The sequence below is a fragment of the Triturus cristatus genome, chromosome 8, assembly GCF_964204655.1.
Source record: "Triturus cristatus chromosome 8, aTriCri1.1, whole genome shotgun sequence".
Lineage (NCBI taxonomy): Eukaryota > Metazoa > Chordata > Amphibia > Caudata > Salamandridae > Triturus > Triturus cristatus.
The window spans coordinates 1,658,584,271-1,658,611,088 of NC_140591.1; the positions used below are offsets into that span (position 1 = coordinate 1,658,584,271).

General features: G+C 46.2%; 1 protein-coding gene across 1 annotated transcript in view; it reads left to right on the forward strand.

Annotated features, from left to right (window-relative positions):
* LOC146808503 (transient receptor potential cation channel subfamily M member 2-like) overlaps positions 1-26,818 on the forward strand; it is a 637,932-nt gene that overhangs the window by 574,257 nt on the left and 36,857 nt on the right. The window contains exons 17-18 of the mRNA XM_085623963.1: positions 1,225-1,301; positions 6,160-6,213. Coding sequence (XP_085480089.1) covers positions 1,225-1,301; positions 6,160-6,213 — 131 coding nt within the window. The remainder of the gene's footprint in view (positions 1-1,224; positions 1,302-6,159; positions 6,214-26,818) is intronic.

A 26,818-nucleotide genomic window follows, 5' to 3' on the forward strand; every position in this document is an offset into this window, starting at 1 on the left:
CCTATGCTTCAAAACTCATAATGAATGACACTCGATGCAGTAATCAAATCTTATGTACTAATGTGAAAATTTTCTGCAAGTTAAAAAACATATATTTTTAAGATTACATGGTGTGGTTGCACGATTTACATTGTATTGTATAGTAATTGAATTTGTATGGCGCTTATGACTGAATCCCAAATACAGCGCTAAATAAATAGGCAGATACGTGCCGCCGCAGCACTCCATTACTCTGCCATTACCAACAACTTTATTAATGAGTAGAGTAGAGGACAGCATTCCTACTTACAACAGTAGCCAAGATATTTCTCTGCCCTTGATTCTTAGTGGCAGTCAGCTGAACCAGTTTATGTGTCAAGACACAAAACACCAGTCACTAAAAATATATCATTTACTGGGAAGGGGAAAGAGAATCTTCAATGGTTTAGTATATGGTCTCTGAGACCAATCTCATTTACACAAGAAGGTATCCTACAACCAATGGACAAAAATGACAGTTAACCCCTAGACAACCTTATTTCTTGTTGTTGAGACCCTCACCCGCTAGTGGCATCCTTCATCATCGGGATTCATCCTGGTCCCTAACACCCAGAATAAGCTCACTCATATTCCTGGGAGCACTTATGATATTACACTACCAGGGTCTTATCACAAAATAAACATACCTGAGGGACACCAGTGCTTTTCTGGTGTTTGAAAGTACAGGTGTGTGTGCAAAGTGAGATTTTTATGTATAGCCTCAGAGCCTGATGTAGCGGGTTCTACCGGACATTAAAGGCCCGCTCCAGCATTTTCGGCTAGGGCCTTTAACAAGGGAGCGGGCAATTAATGGTCGGTAAAGTCCACTACAGAGGTCTCCAAGGCTATTAGAACATTTTGCCCCTAGACGGCAGAATGTTCTAATTTGTGAAAACAAAGGCCTAGCATAGCCCGAAGGAGTTTAAATCCCCTCAGGCTCCAAGAGGGCTTTGTTCACAGAAACAGCTGCAAAATAAAAGAAAATATTGGCATGTTGCTCTACGGGTTTCTACCAGCCATTAGAAGCCAGGAGCACTCCATTGTCTTCAGTGGAGTACCCTACATTCCAATGTTCTAGTAAGCCAGGTGTGTGTGTGTGTGTTTGTGTTCACAGTCACAGCTGTGCATAGAGTAAGAGTGTGTTTCTCAGTTTGTGTGTATCTTTGTGTACAGTCATCGTTTCATGATAGTTTCTGTTCTCCGCAGGTGGATTTCCCGCTCTATGCCCCTCCTTTGTACGTGGCAAAGATAGAGAGGCAAGAAACACACAACCCATGGATAGAGTAAGTGTGGTACTGAGGAGACATCATTGTCTGTTATGTTCAATTCACCTCCTTCTCATGCAGTGTTTCATTGCTTTATTTTTAATTAACCCCATCCTCTTTTCTGTCTTTGTCCTTTCCCACTTTAACATATTCCTTCCTATGACCTACTGCTCTTCTTTCCTTGCTTTCTTCCTCCCCTCCTTAGATTCTACCTAATTTTTTCTTGAATTTCGATCTTCCTTCCCTCCTCTCTTCCAGGAGCTAACACTGTACTCTTTTTTTCTGGGATCTTGGAGGCTTAAAATGAAAACCCTCTCATGTGTCGTCTATAGGGCAACATTCTACAGTCAGGTCTGGTCCCTGCCAGATGAGGGTTCCAGAAGAGGCAATTTAGAGGTTCTCTTAAAAATGGTTGTTCCTTGCATTCTGATCATGCTCAAGGAGGAAATGGGCATATGAAAACTGCTTGCAAGTTGTTATAAATGGGTGTCTCTAGTTGGCAATGGCTTGCACCACTGTCCAAATAGGGACCCTTCTTCCTAAGTCAGGGCAAGTGGGCTACCCCGTTCGACAACCCCTGCTCAACCCTGTGGTAACGTAGCACAAGCAGTTAGGCCTATCGCAGATGCAGTGTGTGAAGCGTTTATTATCACGTACATTAAGGCAGTAATAACACCACAAAAGGACACAACTCAGGTAGGTATAGAAAAATAATATTCTATAACAAGATGGTAACAGTTCCTAAAGGGGAAGGTGTGAGTTCTGCGGCCAGGTAATGGTCCGGCGTGACACCTCGATTTTCCAAGTAACAGTTGAGGGTGTGCTTGTGGTGGGGGTAAAAACCTCCTGTGGTCTGTTGTGCCCTCACACACCCTTGCGAGTGTTAAGCATCATCATCGGGTGGTGCTCCTCGTGGGGGTGGCGCTGCAGTCTCTCACGGGCCCTACAAGAGGGCTCTTTGATGGAGATCTTTTAATGGAGGTGCCGCATTTGTGCATGTGGGTGTGTGGGCCAAGTGAGTGGGTGTGGATTAAAATTACCTCTTGGTACCCTAACAATTTTAATAATGGGTCCTGGGGGTAAATTAAAAGGTTGGCAAGGTTTTGGAGACTGTCCTGCAAACTAAATCAAGGACGGAACCAGTTGGCAAGGGTGCGGGCATGCAACGGCCACAGCTCTCTCTTAGCTGCGGCGCCCACACAGCAGATCACAATCACGACCAGGCTGGCACAATGGTGGGCACTCAGCGGCTACAGCTCTCTTTTAGCTGCAGCGTCCCACCCAGGTTCAGCGGAAGGCTGGAAGGTGCAGATTCTCTCTTAGCTGCAGCGGCCCGCACAGACTAAGCAACAGTTTCAAAGATTTTGATTTAGGCGGGTTCTCAGGGGCAGCAGCTCTCTCTTAGCTGCAGTGGCCCACACGGGGCAAACAAAGATTTCAAAGATGTCCTGTCCGCGGTCCTCACAGTAGACTTAGAGGCTCCGGATTCCTCGACGGAGGCCTCACCTGCAAGTAGAACTCCTCACACAGGAATTCCGGCGGCTGACGGGGTGAAGTCTAATGTCCCTGAGACTTCTGCAGGAGGCGCTCTCAATTTTAGGCCCTCGGATAGTTTCTTCGGCAAGCTTAGTGAAAGTTTCAAAGTCCTTTCCTCTGTTCACTCGGACAGAGTTTCGTCTTGACATACAGAAGGAACACACCTGGACAGAGTTTCAGCGTAGCATTTTATACCTAAAACGTCTTTGTTCTCTAAGGTCGCAAATCACTTGAGTCCAGTCAGAACCAGTTCGGTGGGGTCGGGGAGCATTTGGTTTACTAGGCGACATCCTGCCCTTTCAGAATGACGGGCCCTGCTATCAGACACCCAGTGGGAGGTGGAGCCATCATTCACCTTGACAGGTACGGCCCTGCTCTGATCAAAGAGTTACCCTCCCCATGCTATGAATACCGATCTCTCTCTCCAGCCAGGTCTAACCCAGCCGGCCCTGCTGCCTCAAAACCAGATGGCCAATACACACACCGGCAGCAGCCTACAGTAACGTTTATCAAGAAACTACCGGGTTTCCAAAAGAGGCATTTCCCAACATGGGAAATATAAACGGTCCGCACTAAAAGGTGAGGTGAGCATAAACATACCAAACACGAAGGTATAGAAAGTAATCCTGAATCTGTCTATTCTGGCCTATGAGAAATGATCGTGTCATGGTAGTGACAATGAAATGGATGATAACTCACTATGGGACAGGCTACACAGATGTAAGCATAATGGTTGTCCTAATTTATGCAGTAATCTATATACAGGGAGCATTCGCGCTGTGGCACAGATTAGCAGTGGCACAGTGCCCAGAGCATCTAAATACAGCCACCAGAAGAGATGGGAAGAGTAGAGGGGAAGGGAGACCTACGCCAATGATGCCCGGTCTAACACAAGTCAAAACAATAAAAAATTACATGCATTGGCAAAGTCACCGGGTCCATCCTCCATTGTTGTGTACCTTAGTTTTGCATTCTTTTGGGGGTGTTACTCAATATTCTTCTATGCATGTTATTGTTACACAGATATACCATGAGTTCCCAGGTTTTATTGATGCCCAGTGTGGTAAGTAACCTCAGGCACTCTGTTCTTCATGCTCTTTTTGTTCTACTTTGCTGTTTGTAACCGTTTATTTTCTCCTGCTTCACACTGTATCTCTACTCAGTAGGCGATGCAACTTAGGTTTCCGTCTGTGGTAAGCTGTGACTTTACGTACAGTTCAGTTCGTGACTAGTGTGATATCATCACTTTAGGTTCTCAGTGTTGGATGGACACCACCACACAAGGTGAATGTTAATGGGAGGAGGGTTTCTCCGGAGAGTCCCAGGAGGGGAGCATTGCTTCTACCAGTGTGTGAGAGGGCAAGGCAGGCACTCAGAGCAGAAGCCCTGAGATGAGGAGAGGGGTTAGATTGGGAGGATTAGGGTGATCTGACACCAACCTGGCTGAGTATTTTACTCTGTGTCTTCTTTAAATGAGAGGTGTACGACCAGGTAGAAATCCAGAGGCAAGGGAGGTGGTGGAACCTGAAAGTTACATGTTGAGTGACCCGCCCTTGTGCTGAGCCTACAGCTGACCTTCCTTTGTGATATTTGAGAAAATAAACTCAGTTTTAACTGGGCCCATCTTCAGATCCACTGCTGTCATCCAGAACTGACTATTGTCCAGGCAGAGCCCTGGGCATGTGCTGTCAGATACTGCTGAAAATGTGAGGTACAGTTTGCAGTGTGTCAGGTTAGTGATGCAGTGCAGTGTTCTATTCTGCCATTAGGACCCCAAAGGCCCCCATACCAAAATGGATCACAGCAACATGATGATGGAACATTAGGGGACTCTAACGAAGAGGAGGGTTTCAAGGAATCCATTTAAAAGGTAAACCAACTGAAGACAGACTTGGAGAAGCTGATTGGTTTGCAAGGGAATTCAAGCGTAACTACCTCATACATCATCACAGTCCATACCAGTTCAAGATGGCCACCGCTTAGGCTTGAAAATCATCACCACATCTTGCTCACTCGACCAAGCAAGCACTGGTTCTTTTTTATGAGGTTCACAGGTGCCTTTTTCAGTGGGATTCTGGAGTGAGGTGGAGAGAGCACACTGACTCTCCATTGCTTATTGGCCTCTATGTTCCTGTTGGTCTACAAGCGGCTCCTGGGACATTGATTTCTTCTCTTTGTACCTTCTCTGCCTCACTTCATCTGCGGTGGTGAGCACACTCTCTGTAGCTTCGGTTCCACGAGGACCAATGTAGGAGACATCCTTTCTCTACAGACCAGCTCACCCAGATCACAGTGCTCCACATCCACTCTTCTTCCAGGAGTTTTTCAGCATGGTTCCCTCAGTGTGGAGGAGGACAGCACTGTAGATCTCATCATAAATGCTGCTGGGGACCAGAGGGTCGCTTCTACACCTGTGGGGCCCTCCTCTGCACACAGGAGGTGAAGCAAAGAAGTCCACCTGTTACCAGGAGCAGAAGAGAAACGCCAGCTCTGCCCATTTTGACATCACTGGTGTTTAACCCCTTCAGAGACTCATAACAGTAAACCACTTGAGCCATTTTATATTCTCTAACTCTGCATCAATTCACTGACACATTTAGAAATATTCAAGTTATGCAGCATTGCTTTTCATGTACAAGTACAGCTTTCTGGTGACAGTGGAAATGTGCCAGTGCCAGGTTCAGTTACATGATATTCATTAACATACTGAGCCCAGTTAACAAATGCAAAGTAATGGGCACACATTTTTGCACATATGTACTTAACCAGCGCCTTGGTGTAAATCTCTGCCTAAACGCAGTTCAGTAACTCCAGGGGGTGGGTTAGGCCTACTATTAGGAGTGTGTGTTTCCCACTTAAATCGGGGGGTCGGGGTGGGAGCTCATACAACTCAAAATATGACCATAGATTTACTAGTAGTAACTGTACGGATGCACCTCGGGTGTAAATCCACCAAATGTGGTTCTTCAAAGCATAAGTGGGGATTTCAGGCTACACTATGTAGTAATATGAATTGAAAAGAATATATACATATTATACACAAATTTTACTACTGCGATTATATAGGGCCCACAAACTGGGCTCTGCCCTTTTACCCTTGTGCTGCAATAGTTGTAGAGCCAGAAGCCAACTATAGCTAGAGAACCAGAGAAAAAGTGTGTGTGTGTGCGTCTGCATGTGTTCGCCTATGTGTGTGTGTATGTGTATTAGTTTTAGTCTTATCACCTCATGCTGCCCTCTTCTTGTCATAGCATCTTTTTGATCTTCACATGTTCCACTATCTTGCCATAGCCTTTCCTGCTGGAAACCCAAGGTTGACCATCTCTATTTTCTTTCATAGGTCCGCTGGCTTCCAACCCAAAAGAGAATACACAGAAAAGGACAGACTTTTATTGTGAGTACATTTGTACATTAAGCCTGAGCCAGTGGCCAAACGCTGTTTTGGCAATCTGTTGTAGGTACTGTACGGAGGAGAATCCCCGCCCACAATTTTCAATGGCTTGTGTCTTTGCTCTTCATAAATGCTGGCGTCTGATTCCTTCATAGGATTGTTAGTCCCTACTTAGTACAACCATGTCTTCATTTGTATCCTCCCATGGCTACTGGCCCCTTTACTTGGCTGTTACACCGTACGTGTACTATGTTTTTAGGTTCCTGTTGTGCTTTACTTTGTTCTCGCCCCCTCCCTGAGGCAGCGCAGCCTCCATTGGCTGCCAGCAGAGCGGGTTCGGTGTTCGTGACAAGAAGGCAGCTGCTAGCGCCGCCGATCTAAACCGCCACTGATTGAAGGATCCAGCAGGACGTGCAAAGACCACAGACGTCTCCCCATGGAGCTCCTTCTCTTCTTCCTCCAGCGCACCATAGAGCGGCCCGGAAACCGCGCACCCTCGGTGTATTTTTGTATGTTACCTAGTTTCTGATACCAGGGGGCAGAGATGAGTCCAGAGGCATGGTGCGTGACATCTATCCATCTCCCGGCCCCTCGGTGCGTGGAGGATGAGGCCAGGTAACATTGTTCCTCTGTCCGGGGACTGAGTGCCAGTGTGGGTGGGTGGGGGTGTGAAGAGGGGTTACATTGCTCCTGCTGGCAGGGACAAACGGTGTGAGGGGCGTGTTGGATCCAAGGCCAGGGTTAGGGCCTAGCGCCAGGTGTCAGTGGGCACATTACCTTATTTCTGCTACCAAGAAGCAGGGTAGGGGGGCAGGTGTGTGTGTGTTGTTCCCTTTCCTGGGTTGTATGTGAGTTGTGGGGCTATGTTACGTCGTTCCTGATTAAGGGGTGAGTGAAGGGTCTTTGGTGGGGGTGGGGTTAACTTGTTCCTGAAGCAAGGGGTGCTCAGCGCCAGCTCGTGCGCCAGCTCCCGGGCTGGTTCCATCAGGTACCACCACTGGATCTCCTGGAAGTACGAGCTGGATCCGCTGGCTCTGAAGGCGCAGGGTATCTCAATGTCATTCCCCTCCCTGGCAGTCACATCTCTGGGCACCTCAGTGAAGGTGGCTTGGGGGAAGACAGAACGACAAAAGGTTAGCGGGGGCTGTAAATATTAGAGCCTCCTACCTAGGGCTAAAGAGTCTCCTCAGAAAACATGCTGTGTCGACCAAGGCTCTAAGTGTGCTGTGTTCTAACAGCCTCTCTCCCAGGCCCCAACAATACCCCTCTTATGTGCCACAGATCACTGTCCTTGTTTCCACACACACAGTCCTTTGCTCTAAGTTCTGTGAACATTGTAGAGGAACCAGGAACATGAAAGTGGGACGTGGGCCACAAAGGCCACAAGATTTGTATCTTGTCCCATTCCTTCCACGAGCCAGTGATCAGATGAACATGCCTAGGGTAGGTAGTCCACTGAAGTCCCTGGCTGGAGACTGCAGACGTATCATGGCTTGGGTGGCAGCCCACGCCACAGTATACCCCCTCTCAACACTCCCTCTGTCTTTTCTCTTGTATACCAACTCCTGCTCTGAGGGCTACACTCTCCCAGGGGTCACTGTGGTACTAGGGTGGTATGCATTAACTTGGCAGTGTTTATACTGGGTAGTGTTTTAGCACTCCACCCTCTTCCTTGCCCCACTCCTCCGAAGCAAGGCATGTGTTTTTTTTCCGTCTGTTGGCACCTGTTGTGCCCTGGCAAAGCCGTCCGACCCAGCCCCCACAGTCCAGTTGTTGGGGTGATACCTGTTCTCTCCAGCCCCTGGCAGGTCCCCTCTCTTGCCCTGCGGTGCATATTCACCCTGTGCAGTGAAGAGCAGGTGCACGTTCAGCATCAGGTAACACAGGGGGCATTTTCACCAGCAAAGAAACTGACACAACATTTCTGACACAATGCACACTTTGCGTCTTTCAATATATTTATTATGAAGTGCAGGACCTTGCCAAGGGATACTACATACATTCACTTAAAAAATAAAATGTATAGGTAAAAAACATTGTCGTTTACAACATCAATAGCTCTAACTCATAAATGCTAGACCTATTTGCATTGTAAATGCTTGTTTAATGCAGGCTTCTCCTATGAGTAGCTTGTGAGCTTCTGGTAGCTCTCCAACAACCTGTAAGAAGCTCTCCTCTGTGCAGCCCATTCCTACTAAATTAGATGCATTTGCTTGGTTCAATTAACATATGTATCCTAAATATGGAAAGAAGACATTCAAGATGAAAATGGGTGTATTTTCTGAACTCTTAAGCTTGAAAAACGTTTCAATTTCCAAAATAAATTTAAACCTGATATTTGAATTATATATCATGTTGTGCTGTGGACACTTATCATTCTAATTATAACCTCGCAATGAGGGCTGTTATGTGTAAAGAAACAGGCTTTTTGCAGGTTCACCCCCCACACTTTTTTGCCGACAATTTGACTATTAGGCACTGGTGTAATGGCTCTGAAATGCCCTGAGCCCTGCTAATTAGGACTCGGTGCATGTATTCTTTCCATTAAAATGGTGTATGTTTCATTGGCTTGTCCCCAGTTGACATAGCCCAACTTACTTGTAAGTCTCTTTTATATGGTACCAGGGGTGCATGAAGTGTCTCTTGTGGACTGCAGCACAACTTGTGCCACCACAAGTATGATAAGGTAAAATATGTCTCCCAGACTGCCACTGCAGATGGGAAGGGCACTTTAAGACTGATAACTCATCATTGCCATTTAAGGTAATGGCGAAGCCTAAACCTCCCTTTTTAACATATTTATGTCTCCTCTAAGGGAGGCCTATGGAGCCCGAAGGCAGGGTGCTGAATATTAAACAATGTTACAAAAACAAGGCAAGCCAATTAATGGGCAGGGACATTGTGTACTGAATGTTTTACAGAAACAACGGTCCCTTACAAGAAAACTATTTTAGGAGGATTATATATATAGAGAAACAATGATATCTATATTTGGCTGTCCAACTGCACGTGATCGTTTAATATGAAGAATTAAAGGAGGAACACACACGTGGGGACAAGTACAACATTAAAAAGGAGAAACTCAGGCATTACATGGAGCATGGCCAAAAATGACATCAATTAGGCCAGAAAACAATATACATTGTTGCACTCCAGCACATACAACTGGAAGTGTAAGGTTGTGTCTAGAGTTATAAACAGTTGAAGACGTTTCGATCCCTTTAACACTTTATTGGGATCGTCTTCAGGACTAGACAATTGGTGCGTGAGAAAAATGCCTGTTAAAGTCAAGTAAGAGCGGTGCCTGCAGCTCAAAATAACAATCTTGGCTAGTATGAAGAAGGTCCTCCTTAAATTTACAGTCGAAAGTAACTAGGCGATGAGGGGCATCTTTTTGGTTTAATGTGGGCGATCAGGGAATGGACCAAAAATCTATGGTTCAGACAAGAAGCCAAGGCTCCAGTTGATGTAGCAACCGTGTGATTGACATTGGTGAACGACCTTCAAGGGGAGTGACAGCTTTCAATTGCTGTGGACCTTGAAGGTCATTCACCAACATCGATCATGCCTTTGCTCCAAAAATCTGCTTTATATTTATACATTTTTTGATTTGAGTGTCTCAATTATTTCTTCTTCAGTTGTGTTGGTGCTGTTTGAATGCTTTACACTTTTTCCTTTGTGTAAGCATGCCAGCTCAGAGCCAGAGCTACAGTGGGTTGAGCTAGAGAATTTAACAAATGAAACCTATTGGTCGTAAAGGAGTTGGTAAATGTATTAAACGGTGAGGTTGCACAACAACACTATATAATACACCCAATGTCCTTAAATGATATATTACCCATCTATGGGTACTTCACATAGATAACACCTTTTTTGCATCACTACTAGCAACTCTGCTGAGGTGATCACCGCTGACAGTCTTGGTAGGGTGGCAAGTAAAGGATTAAGTACCCTGTATTGTCGGTCAGTTGTGAGAGCTTCAGCATTACACAGTGGAGCAGTAGGTACGCCTGTGACTACTATCACTCTGATGCGAGAGCTTCAACATTACACAGTGGAGTATGGGGTATCCTGTATGAATACTGTCTGTCTGATGTAGGAGCTTCGGCTTATCACTATGAAGGTATGAGTACAGTCTGCCATTGCAGGCATTTCAACATAACACTGTGAAGTATTAGGTACCCTTTAAAAGTACTGTCTGTCTAATTTAGGCTTTTCCACATACCACTGTGAAGGATTGGGTACCCTGTGTGTGCACTGTCTGTTTAATGGAGGAGCTTCAACATGACACTGTGTAGGATTGGGTACCCTGTATGAGTACTGTCTGTCTAATGTAGGAGCTTCAAACATACCACGGTGAAGGGATGAGTACCCTATATGAGTACTGTCCGTCTAATGTAGGTGCTTCAACATGACACAGTGAAGGATTGAGAACCCTGTATGAACATGTCTAAAGTAGGAGCTTCGACATAGCACTGTAAAGGATTGGGAACCCTGTATGTGTATGCTTATGTAGGCACTTTGACATAGCATGGTGAAGGATTGCGTACCCTGTATGTAGGAGCTTCGACGTGATGCCATGAAGGATTGGGTAGCCTATATGAGTACTGCCATCTGATGTGAAAGCTGTGACAATGCAGGTCAAGTATTGTGTACCCTGTTTGGATACCTGCTGTCTCATAACAAGCTATGACATTACACAGTAAATGATTGCATACTCCTAACAAATACAGTGGATCAGTTGAGACATCTTTAACATTACCGATTGAAGGTCTGGTTAGTCTGTGTGAATACTGCTTGTCCATTGTGAGAGCTTCAACAACACACAGCAAAGGATGGTGTACCTCCATAAGTACTCTTTCTGATGTGAGAGCTTTAGCATTACACAGAAGCGCATTAGGTAACCTAGGAGTGCTGTCTGCGATGTGCAGGACTCAACAATTTACAATGAAGGAATAGGTACCGCTATGATTACTCTCTGCCAGCTGTGAGAGCTTCAGTTGTACACAGAAAAGGATTGTGTACCTCCATAAATACTCTCTGCCTGATGTAAGAGCTTTAGCATTACACAGAAGAGCATTAGGTAACCTGTGAGTGTTGTCTGTGATGTGCAGGATTCAACAATTTACAATGAAGGAGTAGGTACCCCTATGAATACTCTTTGCCGGTTGTGAGAGCTTCAGTTGTACACAGTAAAGGATTAGGTTATCTTACAAGCATGGCCTGTCTAAGAGTAGAGATTCAACTTTACACAGCAAAGTGTTAGGTGCCCTATGAGTAAAGTACGCCTGAGTCTGTTGACTGCCTGATTGCTGATCAGCGCGGGTTCCTGTCAGCCATTGCCACGCAAGAGTTTTGATGGTGTCAAACATAATCCTGCTGCAAATACTTCCACCAGAAAGTCATTGGCTAGGCGGACAGAGCCATTGAGCGCTGATAAGAGCTTCCGTGAGTTTCATGACAGCAGAGAATTTTGGCATTGAAACCATTCTAATCAGTATCCTGTGAGAAATGAGAGTTCAGCCCCCTTAACTAGTAACACGATCTTTATGACCAATGGTCCAAACATTACCATTTATCAGAGGCATGAAGGTGAAGATGCTCTTCGGAATGAAGCAATTCACTAGATTAAGCACGTGAGAGGCTGTAGGTCAGTTATCAGAGCAGATATCCTGCGAGCAAGAAGGTGTTCCCCCCGAATAGCCCCACAAATTGTATTGAACTAACCTTAGTAGACGATAGGTACTTACAGTGCTTGATTGCACTGGAAGCAAGCACCTCGGCTCCTGTAACATCCAGCATTCAATTTATGTACCACCACCCTAACCAGTGACGGTCATTGCGCTTCTCTCCAACTGCATCACATCTTTGCCAAGATTCAACCTTGGCGGTGAATGACTGACTGCACTGGTGTGATACATCCCCTGTTTCAGTGACCAAACTAGTCACCGTACCTCCTTCTGAGGGCAAAGGTGAAATTATTTGTGGTCAAAGGGCTCCAGACACTAGGGGGATACCCAAGCCCAGGGAATGCCCACGGGTGAGGATGTAACTACTATCTCTTGCCGCCATCAGATTTGTGTAGACAACCAAACTCATAGTTCTAGCCCTCCCAAGATCCTGATGCCGAAGGCATTGTGCAAGCTCAAGATGGTATCATGGAACGTGGCTAGGGTCAGATCAAAAATGACGCTCCCACATTGGATCAATTTCGTGGAAGCCTTGGAGGAGACATCTGTATCCTCCAAGAAACATGGAGTACCACTACATATCACATGCCAGGCTATCTTACATATCACAGTCCCGCTCTTGAGAGCAAAATAGGACGCCCTACAGATGGCCTGCTTGTTTGGGTAAAGAGAGAACTTAATAGTGACGTTCGCGAGCTCTCCTGCAACAACCCCGACATCTTGGGCATTCAGCTCAAGGGCGTGACAGGCACTTTCTACAATGTCTATGCCAGAGATACTGGGAGGGGGGTGGCAGATCCTCTACCTTACAGCAACTGGAGGAGCTCCTGAAGAAAAGGTGTTCTACGCACCCCCTGATTTTAGCGGGGGATTTTAATGTGATGTTTGAATTCCTGGAGAGGAACGATATATGTGAGGCAAGAGAGGAGGACGACCTATGGCTAGTTCCTCAACTTGAGCTAACCCCCATTAAAAAATGGTCGCAAGTGGCCTTACAGTTAAATGCCATTACCCTGGGGCACGGGTTGAGGGCCACAAATGGGCGGACCAAGTCTGATAAAATGGGTGCCAATATATTTAATAGATCCAAGGGATTAAGCCGTATAGATTATTTCCTACTCGACTTGAGGCTATGGCCCTTACTCATAGATATGATTGTGGGCTCAAGTGTCGATAGTGATCACAGCCCTTTATGTCTGAGCCTAATGTCCCCTTGGGGCGAGTCTTGCATTGCATATAGAGAGCATTTAGTAACCAGAGAGCTCCTTCCATTGAATGATAATCGCCGCCTTAAGTGGCAAAAGGTGGTCTTGGACAAGAACAAACTTCAGTCACTTAAAAATTAACTGACCGAGTTGACGGCAGACCTTACAGCCTTACTTGAGTATCCGGAAGGTCTGGAAGCCTTAGTACCTAGGCACTCTTGCTTTTTTCAACAGCTGTTTGGAGTACAGCTCTAGTGCATCTTTGCGGACCCCGTTGTTTAACCGCAAATGCAGGCAAGTAAAACATCAATTAATGTCCGCCCTCAGATCTAATGCTACTGATCTTGTAAGAGCCCTAACAAGGTCCTACAAAAAAGCCCATGTTAAAGCAAAAAGGGAGTGAGATGAGAGTAGGTGGAGGCTCATCGGAGAGTCATGTGCCTGCAAGGACTTCAAATCATTCTGGCTCATAGTGAATCAGTGGGACGCCAAGAGAACTTTGCTATCCTCCAGCAATATAGCAAAAATGGCTTGGTATGACCACTTCAAGCTCCTGCATGCGGGTCCCGCCCAGGCTGATTTGGTAACATTACAACCAGAACTATCTCTAACCTTCTCAAAGGAGCTCTTCACGAGCTGTGACATCCAGTGTTCTATTACTTCAATTGCCCAAGCTAGCTAAGGCTCCTGGACTGGATGGCATCCCAGGTGACCTGTTCCTGCATGACAGAGAAAACTGGTCAGTCTATATCTTGATACTAGCGAATGCCATAGCTGTGGGTGCCTCTATACCCCAGTCTTGGAAGGAAGTAGAGTTGATCCCGATCTTTAAAAAGGGAGACAGGACATTGCCCAACAACTACAGACCCATGAGTCTTATTGATTCAATACAAAAAGTGGTCTGTCAAGCATAACTGGTCAAAATACAGGATTGGGCTAGTGGGAACAATATTTTAACTCCCTTCCAAGCTGGTTTTAGGGAAAATATGGGAACTGTAGACTTAGGGGCAGATTTACAAGAAAGTGACGCATCTGTAGAGATGCGTCACTTTCCCTGCGCCAACATTCCAATTCCTTGCATCACCATGGATGCGCCGTATTTACAATACGGCGCACCATGGCGCAAGGATTGACAGATGCATCAGAAATTCTGACGCATCTGTTGACGGAAAAGTCACGCATTGCTGGAGTCGTGTCGCAAGCACGACACACCTCCAGTAATGCTCAGGGGCGCCCTATGCCTAACATGCTGTGTCACTCCTTACGCCTGCTTCAAGCAGGCGCAGGGTTTTGACGCAGCATGGACGTAAAAGTGACTCAGTGAAATCTTGTAGATTTCACTGAGTCACTTTTACGGGGCTTCCTGCGACGGAACGCCCGCCCTGCATACATTAAACCTGATGCAGGTTTAATGTGGCGCAGGGCTTCACAACATGACGCATCTCCCTAGATGCGTCACGTTGTAAATGGGCCGCAAGTTTTACGCTGCCGCTGCGTCACAAAAGTGACACAACGATGGTGCAAAAGTGACGCAAGTGGCTTGTAAATCTGCCCCCAGGTATTTTGCTTCCTTCTCACTTTTTGGAAGACTGTGGTCGTTGGTCGGGAAGGCCAAATGTGGCCAATATCGATTTCAAAAGTGCCTTTGATCTCGTCCCTCTTCAGAAATTGTGGCATGTCTTATCAGAAATGGGGATGCCGCAGGAGATTTTATCTCTAGTTACCCGTCTCCATGATGGAAATTTCGCTAAAGTTCGGTGGAGCGACCAAGGCCAGCTCACCGATACAATTGACGTTAGCAGGGGTGTTCACCGAGGGTGCGTTTTTCCTACACTTTTCTCCCTTTATATGAACAATGTTGTGCAATATCTTCAAGAGGAGCCAGCCGATGCACCTCTGCTGGGGAGTGAAAGGGTTGTGATGCTCCTTTTTGCAGACAATACCCTGCTCGTCTCAAAAAACCCTGGGGGCTTCAGATATTGCTTAATCGTTTTAATGAATTTTGTAGGTCTCAGGGTCTTGAGATCAATACTTCAAAGACAACATTTCTGACAATAAATCGCCACAAATCTTACAAGGGTAGCCCAACTCTGGGAGGTATCCCACTTGAGAGAGTCAGCACCTTCAACTACATGGGCATAACTTTAGCTGGAATTATGTCCTTCAAACCCCAAGTGGCTAAATCTACCTTGAAGCTTGCCCAAATAGCTGGGACTCTGAAAAAGGAACTTAGCACCTCTTATAGCAAACCAGTGGAAGCGCCACTACAGCTATATGAATCCAAAGCAGTGAGCTCAGCACTTTATGGTGCAGAGCAAAGGGGTTTCAAAAGTATGGTCAACTTAACTAGAGTTGAGAACAGGTTTCTGAGAAGTTTGGTCCAGCTAGCACAGAGTACCCCCCCTCTGCCTCCTAAGGTTAGACTTGGGCAGTAAAGCGATTGATGACATGGCTAAGCTTCGCCCACTGCTATTCTGGTGGAGGACCAGGTCCACCCCTGAGCTAGGCACCTAGGCCAAGGCCCTTGAATAAGTCATTTCTCTGGATAAGCAGAATAAGATTGGGTGGTTAAAAAATGTAAAGCACATATTATCCGATTTAGGGCTGGAGGACCACTGGGAGACTAGGGACCCAGCAACTTTTCCTACTAAGGTCCATATCAAAATGTAGTATTGGGGATGGGTCGCCCACACAGTAGCCACCAATCTTAGTGAGGGTCGTCTAACTAAGGAATTCACAGACCATAAATTCATTATTCCTAGAACCATATTTAGAAATAATCCAGATGCCTAGTGATAGGAAATTATACATGTAGTTAAGATTTGGCACTCTTCCCCTCAACGCCAGCACCAGCACTTGGAGTAATTCCCCAGTGCCTTCTCGGTTCTTCTCACTTTGCACCGCTAGCATAGAATCGCCAGCACACATCCTGTTTGACTGCCCAGCCTATTTATGCCCAAGAGCTAAGTGGCTTATATCAATATGCAGTACAAAAGGGGGTGGTGATGGACGGAGCATCAGAACCAATCAAACACTCACACCCAGTCAACAGATCTGGGTTTGATCCATCACCGTTCTTTAGCCCACTCTGCCACCCCAGTTCAGACATGGCCATATGCAAATCAGTCTGACCCTGTGCCTCATGGGAACAGTCCAGCCCGAACTGCCAAGCCATGCCTTCCCTGGACCGGAAACAAGCTTCCTAGGACCGGTTTCTGGCATTTCAGCCGTCTTCAGCCAGGCTTGCTTGAATCCAGTGGCAAAGTGAGCAAGGGACTCACGTCTGAGCATACCCTGCCAACTTATGGCGAACAAAGCGGTACAAAAGGGGGTGGTGATGGACGGAGCATCAGAACCAATGAAACACTCACACCCAGTCAACAGATCTGGGTTTGATCCATCACCGTTCTTTAGCCCACTCTGCCACCCCAGTTCAGACATGGCCATATGCAAATCAGTCTGACCCTGTGCCTCATGGGAACAGTCCAGCCCGAACTGCCAAGCCATGCCTTCCCTGGACCGGAAACAAGCTTCCTAGGACCGGTTTCTGGCATTTCAGCCGTCTTCAGCCAGGCTTGCTTGAATCCAGTGGCAAAGTGAGCAAGGGACTCACGTCTGAGCATACCCTGCCAACTTATGGCGAACAAAGCGGTACAAAAGGTAAAGCTTGTTTCCGGTCCAGGGAAGGCATGGCTTGGCAGTTCGGGCTGGACTGTTCCCATGAGGCACAGGGTCAGACTGATTTGCATATGGCCATGTCTGAACTGGGGTGGCAGAGTGGGCTAAAGAACGGTGATGGATCAAACCCAGATCTGTTGACTGGGTGTGAGTGTTTGATTGGTTCTGACGCTCCGTCCATCACCACCCCCTTTTGTACCGCTTTGTTCGCCATAAGTTGGCAGGGTATGCTCAGACGTGAGTCCCTTGCTCACTTTGCCACTGGATTCAAGCAAGCCTGGCTGAAGACGGCTGAAAGGCCAGAAACCGGTCCTAGGAAGCTTGTTTCCGGTCCAGGGAAGGCATGGCTTGGCAGTTCGGGCTGGACTGTTCCCATGAGGCACAGGGTCAGACTGATTTGCATATGGCCATGTCTGAACTGGGGTGGCAGAGTGGGCTAAAGAACGGTGATGGATCAAACCCAGATCTGTTGACTGGGTGTGAGTGTTTGATTGGTTCTGACGCTCCGTCCATCACCACCCCCTTTTGTATATCAATATGCAGGCAGCTGGAAACACGTAGTCATGCTGAAGCGTTGAGTATATTCAGATCAGACCCTAGGGCAGTGGAAGCCTGCGCAGCGGCAAAGTTTCTTGGTCTCATGTTGGGTATTAGGGATATTGCAAGCAGATTGAGGTTGAGGGGGAAGAGGAATAGCCTACCTTACCTGCTTTGTAATAACTGAAGGTCTCAGCTGTTCTGCATCCTATCACAGATATTGTAAGATATGGCATGGCTGCATATCATTTGCTGGTTGGCATCACAACGGACCACATTTTAAGATTTTGGCTCTCTTAATGTTATTGTTGCTACTGCCTTGGGTGCCTGGGTTAGAGGGATGCTCTTTATATGCACCATACTCTTGGTTCCAGCCTTATACTGTCTGAAGATGATGAAGTGTTTTAAAGTTTTACATTTTTAACAATTTATAATTCTTATGATTGAGTTGAACCTATACTTCTATCTACATATTTGTTGCCAATGATTTGTTTCTTCTCTTTAATAGTTCTAAAGTTTTAAGAATCTATAACTCTGTATGTATGACTGGAACCGCATTTTACAACCAGGGGTCTTTGCTATTGAACGTTTCCCCGACTTATATTTTAACATTTTAAGCAAAAGTTATATTGCACAGCGCACTTTTTGGGACGAATGACTGAAACAAATTTTGGATTGGCTTCATATGCATCTGGAATGTATAACAATCAAGTTGATGTTCATGGGTAATGAATGATGACCAGACGCATCCATTTTCATACGATACAATTGAGCCGGCCCCCAAATAAAAAAAATCCAATCAGTAGAACTGGAGTTATACATTTTTTCGTGAAAACTAGCACCCAAAAGATCACAGCAAACATCTAGTCATGCAAGACTGGGTCAAAGTCGAAAACAAAATATGGCCTACCATGATGGAGCACGGTTCAGATACAAGAAGTGGATTGGTCCCGGTCAGCGCTTACCTTCAGGTTTAGAAGAAATTCTGAGAAAACGTGTTTGCAAAGGCAAAGTTCAGTGAGGCAAGGCTTCAGGAGGTATCTGAGGAGGGAGCGTCGGCAGGGGATATCCTTGGGTCGATATCACAGTAAAGATTTCTATGTTTGGACTTAGAGTTGAAAATATCCAGTGAGACGAGTCGGAGGGCCGTAGCCAAAGACAGTTAAACAAAGTTGGATACCCCTTTGAAGAAAAAACACTGAAAATAATTTTGTGCTGCAAAGAACTTAGTGGGAGAAGCTGCAAAGACAGTCTGACTGGCGATGCACCTCCGGCGGTGCAGGTTGGTCGCAGTCTCTTCCTGGTTCTCAATGCAGTTTTTGGCCAAAGTGTTTTCAAGTCCTCAGTTTTGGTGTTTGGCCATCTGAATAACTTTAGCACCACAACCAAGTGTCCAGGACTGGTGGGGCACCTCTTGAGGCTTCAGGATCTACTTAAGCTTGATCCATGTGCGAGTTCAAGATGGTGGGAGCCTTTTGTGTCCCTGTGGCTCTGAACAGGAGGCCAGCAACTAGCCCTTTGAGATGCTGTGGTAGTCCTGGGTTCAGGTGAAGATGCAGGGCTCAACAGCAGGGCTGGCCTCTGTGGGTTCGAAGCAGGATCCAGGCACCAAAGCAAGTCCTCCCATGTATAGCAAAGCTATCTTGCAGCAGGCAGTCTCGGGGGTCCTTCTGTAGGTCCAGGAGTTAACTGAAGAGTGGGTCTTAAGGACCCTTCCTCTGGAAGTTGGGTAAAGCTTCTATGAAGGTTCTTTGAAGGGCATGGACTTTCCTGACTCACTTTCCCTGGCTCCAAGCTGGCTGCAGTGAGAATATGAGATTGTTAGTTCCTATGTGTGAAGGAAGAGTACATCATAATCAGTTGCAAGTAGGGTTGGGCTTAGCTTCACAACCACCCCCCATCCTGCTAGCAGATCTAAACCCTCTATTGTGAGCCTGTCTGGGAGGAATTATTAAAGACTAACTGCTAGCTACAGCCAGTCTTGTGACCTAAGACAGGCTGCAGGCAAAGAGGGCTAAAGGCAGAAAAATGGCAATTTTCTAAAAGTTTAAAATTGTAAAAAAAAAACTTTATCATTGAAGAGGTTTTATCATTACAATTTCATAGTTACAAAACATAATATAGAGCTACCTGCTCCCAATTGGAAATGACAGCTTTTTAAGTGTAATAGGGAATCCCAAATGTTATCCAATGGGAGAGGTAGGGCTCACAGAAGTGAAATAAAAAATGAGGAGTTTTTCACTACCACGACATGTAAAGCTTAAACGTACATGTACAACATAGCACCTGCCCCAATTGGCTACCTAGGGCCTGCCTTAGGGTTGATTTATATGTAATAAAAGGGGACTTTAAGGACTGACAAGGGGGTTTTAATAGAAAGTTGACACAGCAGTTTAAAACTGCATTCAGGCTGCAGTGGCAGGCTTGGGACATGTTTTAAGGTGCTACGTAAGTGGGTGGCATTTAATTTAAAGGCCCTAGATATAGGATATACCACTCTACAAGGGACTTAAAAGTATATTAAATATGCTGATAGGTATAAGTCAATTTAACTATGATTTAGGGGAGTTAGCACAAGCACCTTGGCACTGTTTAGCAGTGGCAACGTGCAGAGAGTCCTAAGGCCAACAAAAACAAATTGAGCACATAAATGGAGGGTAAAGGCAAAAGGTTTGGGCATGACTGTACAGAGGGCCAGGTCCAACAGCAGTGAACGATGGACCTCAGCTGCAAGTGTCTCCTGGAGAGTGCACTGAGGCCTACTAACCTGACCTCAGTGCCTGTGCCATGACCTGAACATGGGTATGGTTGATTGGCCTATAGCCAATTGGTATGAGCTAACTTACCTGTAAGTCCCTGGTATATGGTCCTCCAGGTACCCAGGGCTTTTTACAGGGTCACTCCAGGGAGTGCAGCACTGATTGTACCACTCTGGACATGACCGGAGAAAAACACATCTCCCACTTTGCCATTGCAGAGTTTTAAACTGCTATCCCAACTTTAAATGAATGGCAAAGCTCAGACTTCCCTCTCTAATATGTGCAAGGCACCCCTCTGGCAGGCCTAACAAGCCCTAAGACTGGATGGGACATACTTTGGGCACAGGACATGTATTTTACTTGTTCTGACAGTAAAATGAGGGACTGGAAGGACTGGGTAGCCCCGTTGGCAAGTGCAGGGTTACACGTGGACACCTCAACTGTTCTGAATCCTGAATGGCGTAACCAGAGTTTATGCAGTAAACAACTTGTTACATTAAGCTCAACTTGCTACCTAAGTAGGAATTTAAATAACGTGTTGTGGTGTGAAACTCTTACAAATTTGTCACTTTGTTGCCTAACTTCTCTTTGGGAGAGGGGTTGCTCTCTTGTTGAGGTAGACAGGCTGGAACAAGGAACACGGAAGGTGAAACCAGTTGCCAAATCAATTTTTCAGTGATGTGTATCCCCTAAGCAGTACTTATGTTTTGGGCCAGGGAGCTCTAGACACCAAGAGAGAGGTCATGCCATATTGAAAGTATACAGAATGGGAAATCCTGGGATTGCCAAATGCCACACTTCACAGGAAATGACCTTCAGGAGGTAGGGAGCCTGGTAGCCCATTAGGTGCTGACCACCAGCCTATCCTGAGGGCATTTTCTGGCCACCCTGAACTCAGATTTCAACAGACTGGAAACAAGGAAAGAAGGACTGCCCTGCTGCATCGAGAAACCAGTAAAGAGAGGCTGTACCACTGTGGATTGCACCTACTGCACCTGGTGGCTATCAAAGGAGAAGGACCTATGCCTGCTGTGTCTTGTTTCTAGATAACAATTTTTCCAAGCCCAGCTGAAGCATAAGACCCTATGGGTCAGTCAGCTGAACTCCTGTTCACAGCATATGACCACAATAGCTGAAGAAGCCTGATTGGGTGACTTGGTTGCCCAGATATTTGTGTAGCTGCCCCTCATTGGCATACAGTATCAAGGACCCAAGCCTGATTCTCAAAGGTTGACCCAAAGTCAACTGCTTGTGGTGCAGCTTGTTCACCCAAAGGCAAGTTATTGCTCCAGGAAGGATTCCCCTGTGACTGCGATACAGAGTGACTGGTCGTCCAGTGATTAATTGACTTCTGTCAAATGAACACACGCTGGGCCAGGGGTAACGAACCAAGGGAGACAACCTAAGCAACCAAAACAGAGCTGTCCGTACACACTCCACTGCTGTACTTTGACCCTGGGAAAGAGCCTGAACTAGCAGGTATGCCAGCCCGATAGGCTTGGGGGCTGCCCTGTCACAGAAGCAGGACTGCAGAGAATGGGCCCAGGTCACCTATACCAGTCGAGCCCTCACACCAACCGAACAGATATATTTTTATATTGAAAAAGTTGTCACCATAGACTAGGATTGTAGGCACTTCCACCTCTACAAGCCCCTCCTCCCATTGTTCAAAGGGTCATTCTCCAAACCACCCCCAAGAATCAAGAAATAGATTCTGCAATTACAAGAATACGAGTTCTCTTCAGAATACAGACCTGGAGTGCAAAATCCTGCTGATCATCTAGCCTGCTACGTGAGACTAACCACCACAAGCAATGAAGCAGTAGAAAAAGAAGAATATGTCCGACTTGTGGTGGAGACATTGAGACCCCGTCCCATGTCTCTTGCAGAGATAGAGGAGGCCATCAAAACAGATGACTACCTAAGACTCACATCTACAGCTGTGATATCTGGAGACTGGATGTCCCTCACAAGAGACGCGGTGCATCGAACAGCAGAAGGAAGACAGACGTTGTGGTTATTAGATCACATGAAGGATGAGCTGGCTGTCACAGCAGAAGGTTGCCTCTTGAAGGCCCCCCATTAGTGATCTCAAGACAGCTAACCTAAACAGGCAGCGGACCTGGTGCACCTTGCCCACCAAGGCATCGTCAAGACAAAGCCCCGGCTGAGAAGCAAGGTCTGAGCAAGCTCGTTTGACAATGCCAACTGTGCCGAGCCATGGGATCTCCGGAAGCCCCAGCACCAATCATCAATGAAGACATCCTCCCATCCCCGTGGCATCCGGTAAGCACTGATTTTGAAAGTCTTTCAGGCAGGAAGCATTTGTTAGTGGTCAGTGATGATTTTGGGAAATACCTGGAGGTGAAACTAGTCGAGTCTACCTCTACAAGAGAGATCATACCGAAATTAAAGAAAATCATGGCAACCCACAGGCTCCTCAAAAAGCTCCACACAGACAATGGGCCCCCATTTACCGGTCATGAAATTGCCAACTACCTGAAGTCCGTGTGATGAAACACTGAAGTATAACCCTCCAGTTGCCCCAACCTAACAGAAAAGTTGAAAGGTTCATGCAGACTCTCACTATGGTTATCGCATTCCACAGGCCACAAACTAATATGTTGAAGGGGCTGTGTGTGCCTTTTTGAGAGCATCGGCTTGCTCCTCAAGTGACCCCAGAGGTGGCCCCCAGCATGATGTGTTTAGGGTGAAGAGTGGAAGACACTGTTTCACATCACTCAAGTCCACAGCAAAATTCCCCAAAAATCAAGCCTCCGCAATGGCGAAAAGGCGATCAGACAAAGAAGTGCAAGACCTAGCCAACTAGAAGTTGGAGACTGGGTGACTGTGAAAGACCAACACCCTGGAAGTAAGTTCTGCCTGCCACTCAAACCTTGTAAAATCGCACATATCCGAGGCACCATGGTGTTGGCCCAGAGAGGGGTAGGGGCTATCAAGAGAAATGTGTTGTTCTTCAAACGGTTCTGCAACAATGTCGTCATTGACCACCTTGTGGAATCCGACTCCACAGGAGATCCAGAGACTCATACCTGAGATGGCAGAGAGGCCACCCTGAAAGAAAGGGTGGGCGCCAGTCTGAATCCTGGCAAAGGACCTTAGTCTCCCGGCAGAGAGAAAGTAGCCCAGTACCCCCAAGACCCAGGGGCATCATCAAGCACAGAAGATTCCCATGCTCCTTATCTCCCACAGAGCCAACAATTGACAATGCAAAGAGAACCGCCCCAATACACTCTGAGGCCCAAACCCACCCGCTCTCAGGAATACCAAGACTTTGTCGTGGACTGACAAAAGGAAGGGGAGACCATCTCCATCTCTATCAGTAGCCGGCCACCCTACGATGTTATGTTTCATGTTCCATTGGTTGTCCGAATTATGGCTAAGGAACGATGTAGCATTGGGAACTGCCTGTAGGTCATGTGGTGGAGAAAATACCAATGATCGGCTGGGTTAAGCCAAGGTCAGTTAGTGACAAATGAAACTGGTGTCCATGTAGTCCATGTGTCTATATGTGTGCACGTGCCCGACATGCCGTGCACAGCGGCGCAGCCTCCCACACCCAGTGGGGATATACATCATACATGAAGCAGTGAAGTAATTTACTTTTTGTGTACCTTTTTAGGGGCAGAGTGGCCTTGCAGATGGCAGGTATGAGTGATCTCCAAAACTGGCAGTTTTCTATATTTAAACATCCAGGAGGTCCTTTTAGTTTCAGATAAATGAATTAGGTAATGCTGGATAATAGCTTATATCAACACTGTAAGATAATTTGCTATCGCTGGACTTTTTAGAACTTTGCCATTATTCTGTTTCATGACAGAAATGGCGTGTAGCTGAAGTTTGTATTATTTGCTGCGCCCTGTCACTTGTCTTGCTTACCTGAAATGATGCATTTTCCTTACATTTCTGTGATGGAACCTTCAGGAATATGCAGGAATCTACAACATTTCAAACACCCAGCATTACCCCACTTGTGTCGATAAAAACACTGCCCCACTTGACTGGCTACACATAGTGCCCATGACAGAAAGGATCAAGCCAAGGTCAAAAGGATTCCCCTGGCAAGGGTTCCCATTGACCTTGGCTTGAGCCGTTCCCGTAGTGGGCACTAAGCTAAGCCACACAAGTGAGGCAGTGTTTTATCGTCACAAGTGGGGTAATGCAGAGTGGTAGGAATGTTGTCAATTCCGGAAGCTTCTATTCTTTAATTAAAATTTTTGACAATTTATCTTTATTAACAATTTTATAATAAGTCACTGTTACTGTGTTTATGGATTAATTGGGTACTTAGGTAAAAAAATTATTTTTGTTGTTTTGATCTCTATTTTAGTGTTGTCTATTTGTACGTACTGTTTCTTTGGGGTTCCCCACGTGGCAAGCTTACTTTGTTTTAAATACTATGGGCCCGATTACAATGTCAGGCGGAAAACCTCAGACCAGCAGCGGGTGGCTTTCCACCCGACTTTGTAGGTTTCAGTCTGACCGCCCCATGAGGATGACTGTGGTCAGAGTGAAACCTGCGGGGGAGATTCCAACGTGCTTCTGAGAGGCTCAAGGAACCCATCATAGCACCGAAAGCCACCATAATCCCCTAATGACGGCAGAGCCAGGCTCAGCTCTGCCGTTGGGATTCTGATAGAACTTTCCAATAGCCTTTTCATGTCGGCCTTTCTGACATGGAAAGGCTGTCTGAAAGTGACTATGGGGGCCCCTAGCAGGGCCCCCCTGGCCCTCCGCTATGCGGCCTTGGGCGCACCTATGGTGCTCCCTAAACATCCCGGTGCCTGCCACACGGTGCAGGGATGTTTAACAACATCAATTTGTCAATGGCAACTTGTACTGCGGGCCTTTTCCGCCGCCGCACCAACTGCCATTATAAAATGGATGTTTACATCCGTCCAAAGGGGTGTCGCATCCTAATCCTGAGGTCGGAACCATCAACATAAGGTCTGGCGGTTGCAGACCGCTACGGTTACATCCGCTCGACATCGTAAAGAGCCCCATAGTGTTCTCATTTATGTTTATAGTGTCAGTAGAAGCTATCCCAAGTGAACCACTGTTACTTGGTGATTGAAGTTCCCTAAAGAGCATGTCATAAACTACCAAGAACTTTAGATTTTGACACACAGGGTAGTCAGTAAGAATGTAGCATATGTCACATCCACTGTCATCTGCAGTACTGTGGCTGTAATGCACTTGTCATATAGTAAAATAAACATACGCTAAGTTCTGGCAGTGGATGAACATGGCAAGCAGGACCGGAAGTCCCTCACACGAGACGCGGAGCATCGAACAGCAGAAGCAAGACAGACGTTGTGGTTGTTAGATCACATGCAGGATGAGCTGGCTTTCACAGCAGAAGGCTGCCTCTTGAAGGCCCCCCTCCGCCCCATAGTGATCTCAAGTCAGCTAAACCAAACAGGCAGTGGACCCATTCGTGTAATGTTGGGTGCAGCGTTCCCTGTAATGTTATTCTTTTTTTGTAAAGTGAACTATCACCCGTGAGGGTATCCTATAGAGCAGTCAGGGCTGATACAGGGATTAATCTAGTCAAAGAGCCAAGTGTTCAGCTTTGTGTGGAATGCACTAATTTTAGAGACAGTGCATATGTGTAGGGACAGGTCACACCCCCTTTTGGAGACAATTAGGAGAAGTTACTTCTCTTTGTTCTGGTGCTGCGTATATTGAATGTGTGCAAGTACGAGTCCGGCTAAGCAAAGTTGTTTAGAAGGTTTCTGAAATCTGAAGCAGTATTGAGATATGCTGAATCAGTGCTGTGTAAGGTTTTGAAGGGGTGTTTCAGGAGTTTGAAAAGAAATGTGGATGGGGAGCGAGTGATGTTATTTGAGGTGCAAGGGGTGTGCCTGTTGAGATGCTGAGGGAGGAGGCTGCCTGCTGCATTCTGCATGGTTTGGAGTCATCTGCTTAGTTGAGTGAGGGAGTAATTCAGAATCCCGGTGAGTGCGGAACCTATGGGTTTCTATCCATAGTAGAAGATGAAGTGATAGCATGTGTATCTGTACTGCCTTTATTATCTGCCTTCTACCTATTCAATATCCCTGTGAAAGCACCCCTAGACTAAGCTCTTCCAACTCATCCATGTCTCTTTCATCAACAAAGTCCTGAAAAGTCCCATATACTTGCCAAGTGAACCTATACTAACATCTTCCATTGCTAGCTACTTAAAGCTCAAGAAAATGTGTCTTGAAAGTGCCATCAGTGCACTTACTGTGCTAAATCTAACTCCTTTCAGTTTGTGGATACAAGCTGGGTGTGTCCGAGAATGCCACGGAGGCCTACATTCCTCGAACTGAGTGAGCATATCCACCTTTGAAACTAAGGCAAACATGCTGGGGAATACTTCCTAGGCTCCCTAAAGTGATATTCCAAACAAATGTCCTGTGAGAGTCATTCACCGACACTACTTCAGCTTTGAAAGAGTGAAAACTCAATTAGTAACTTGTATCATAATCAGTATTATTGGAAAAGAGTACAGGACACTATTTTGTGTGATGATGATTTTCACAATATACGTTTAATTATGTATCCAAATTAGTGCAGACGACGCGGTGCTCAGACAGTGAACAAACATATATACAACATAGAACAAGACACTGAACTGATCCAAAGGTTGCATAGGGTTTTATATCAAACAAACATAAGCGGAGATCATGTCTGTCTATATATGGTATCTCCTGGTGAATCATAACATGTTTTG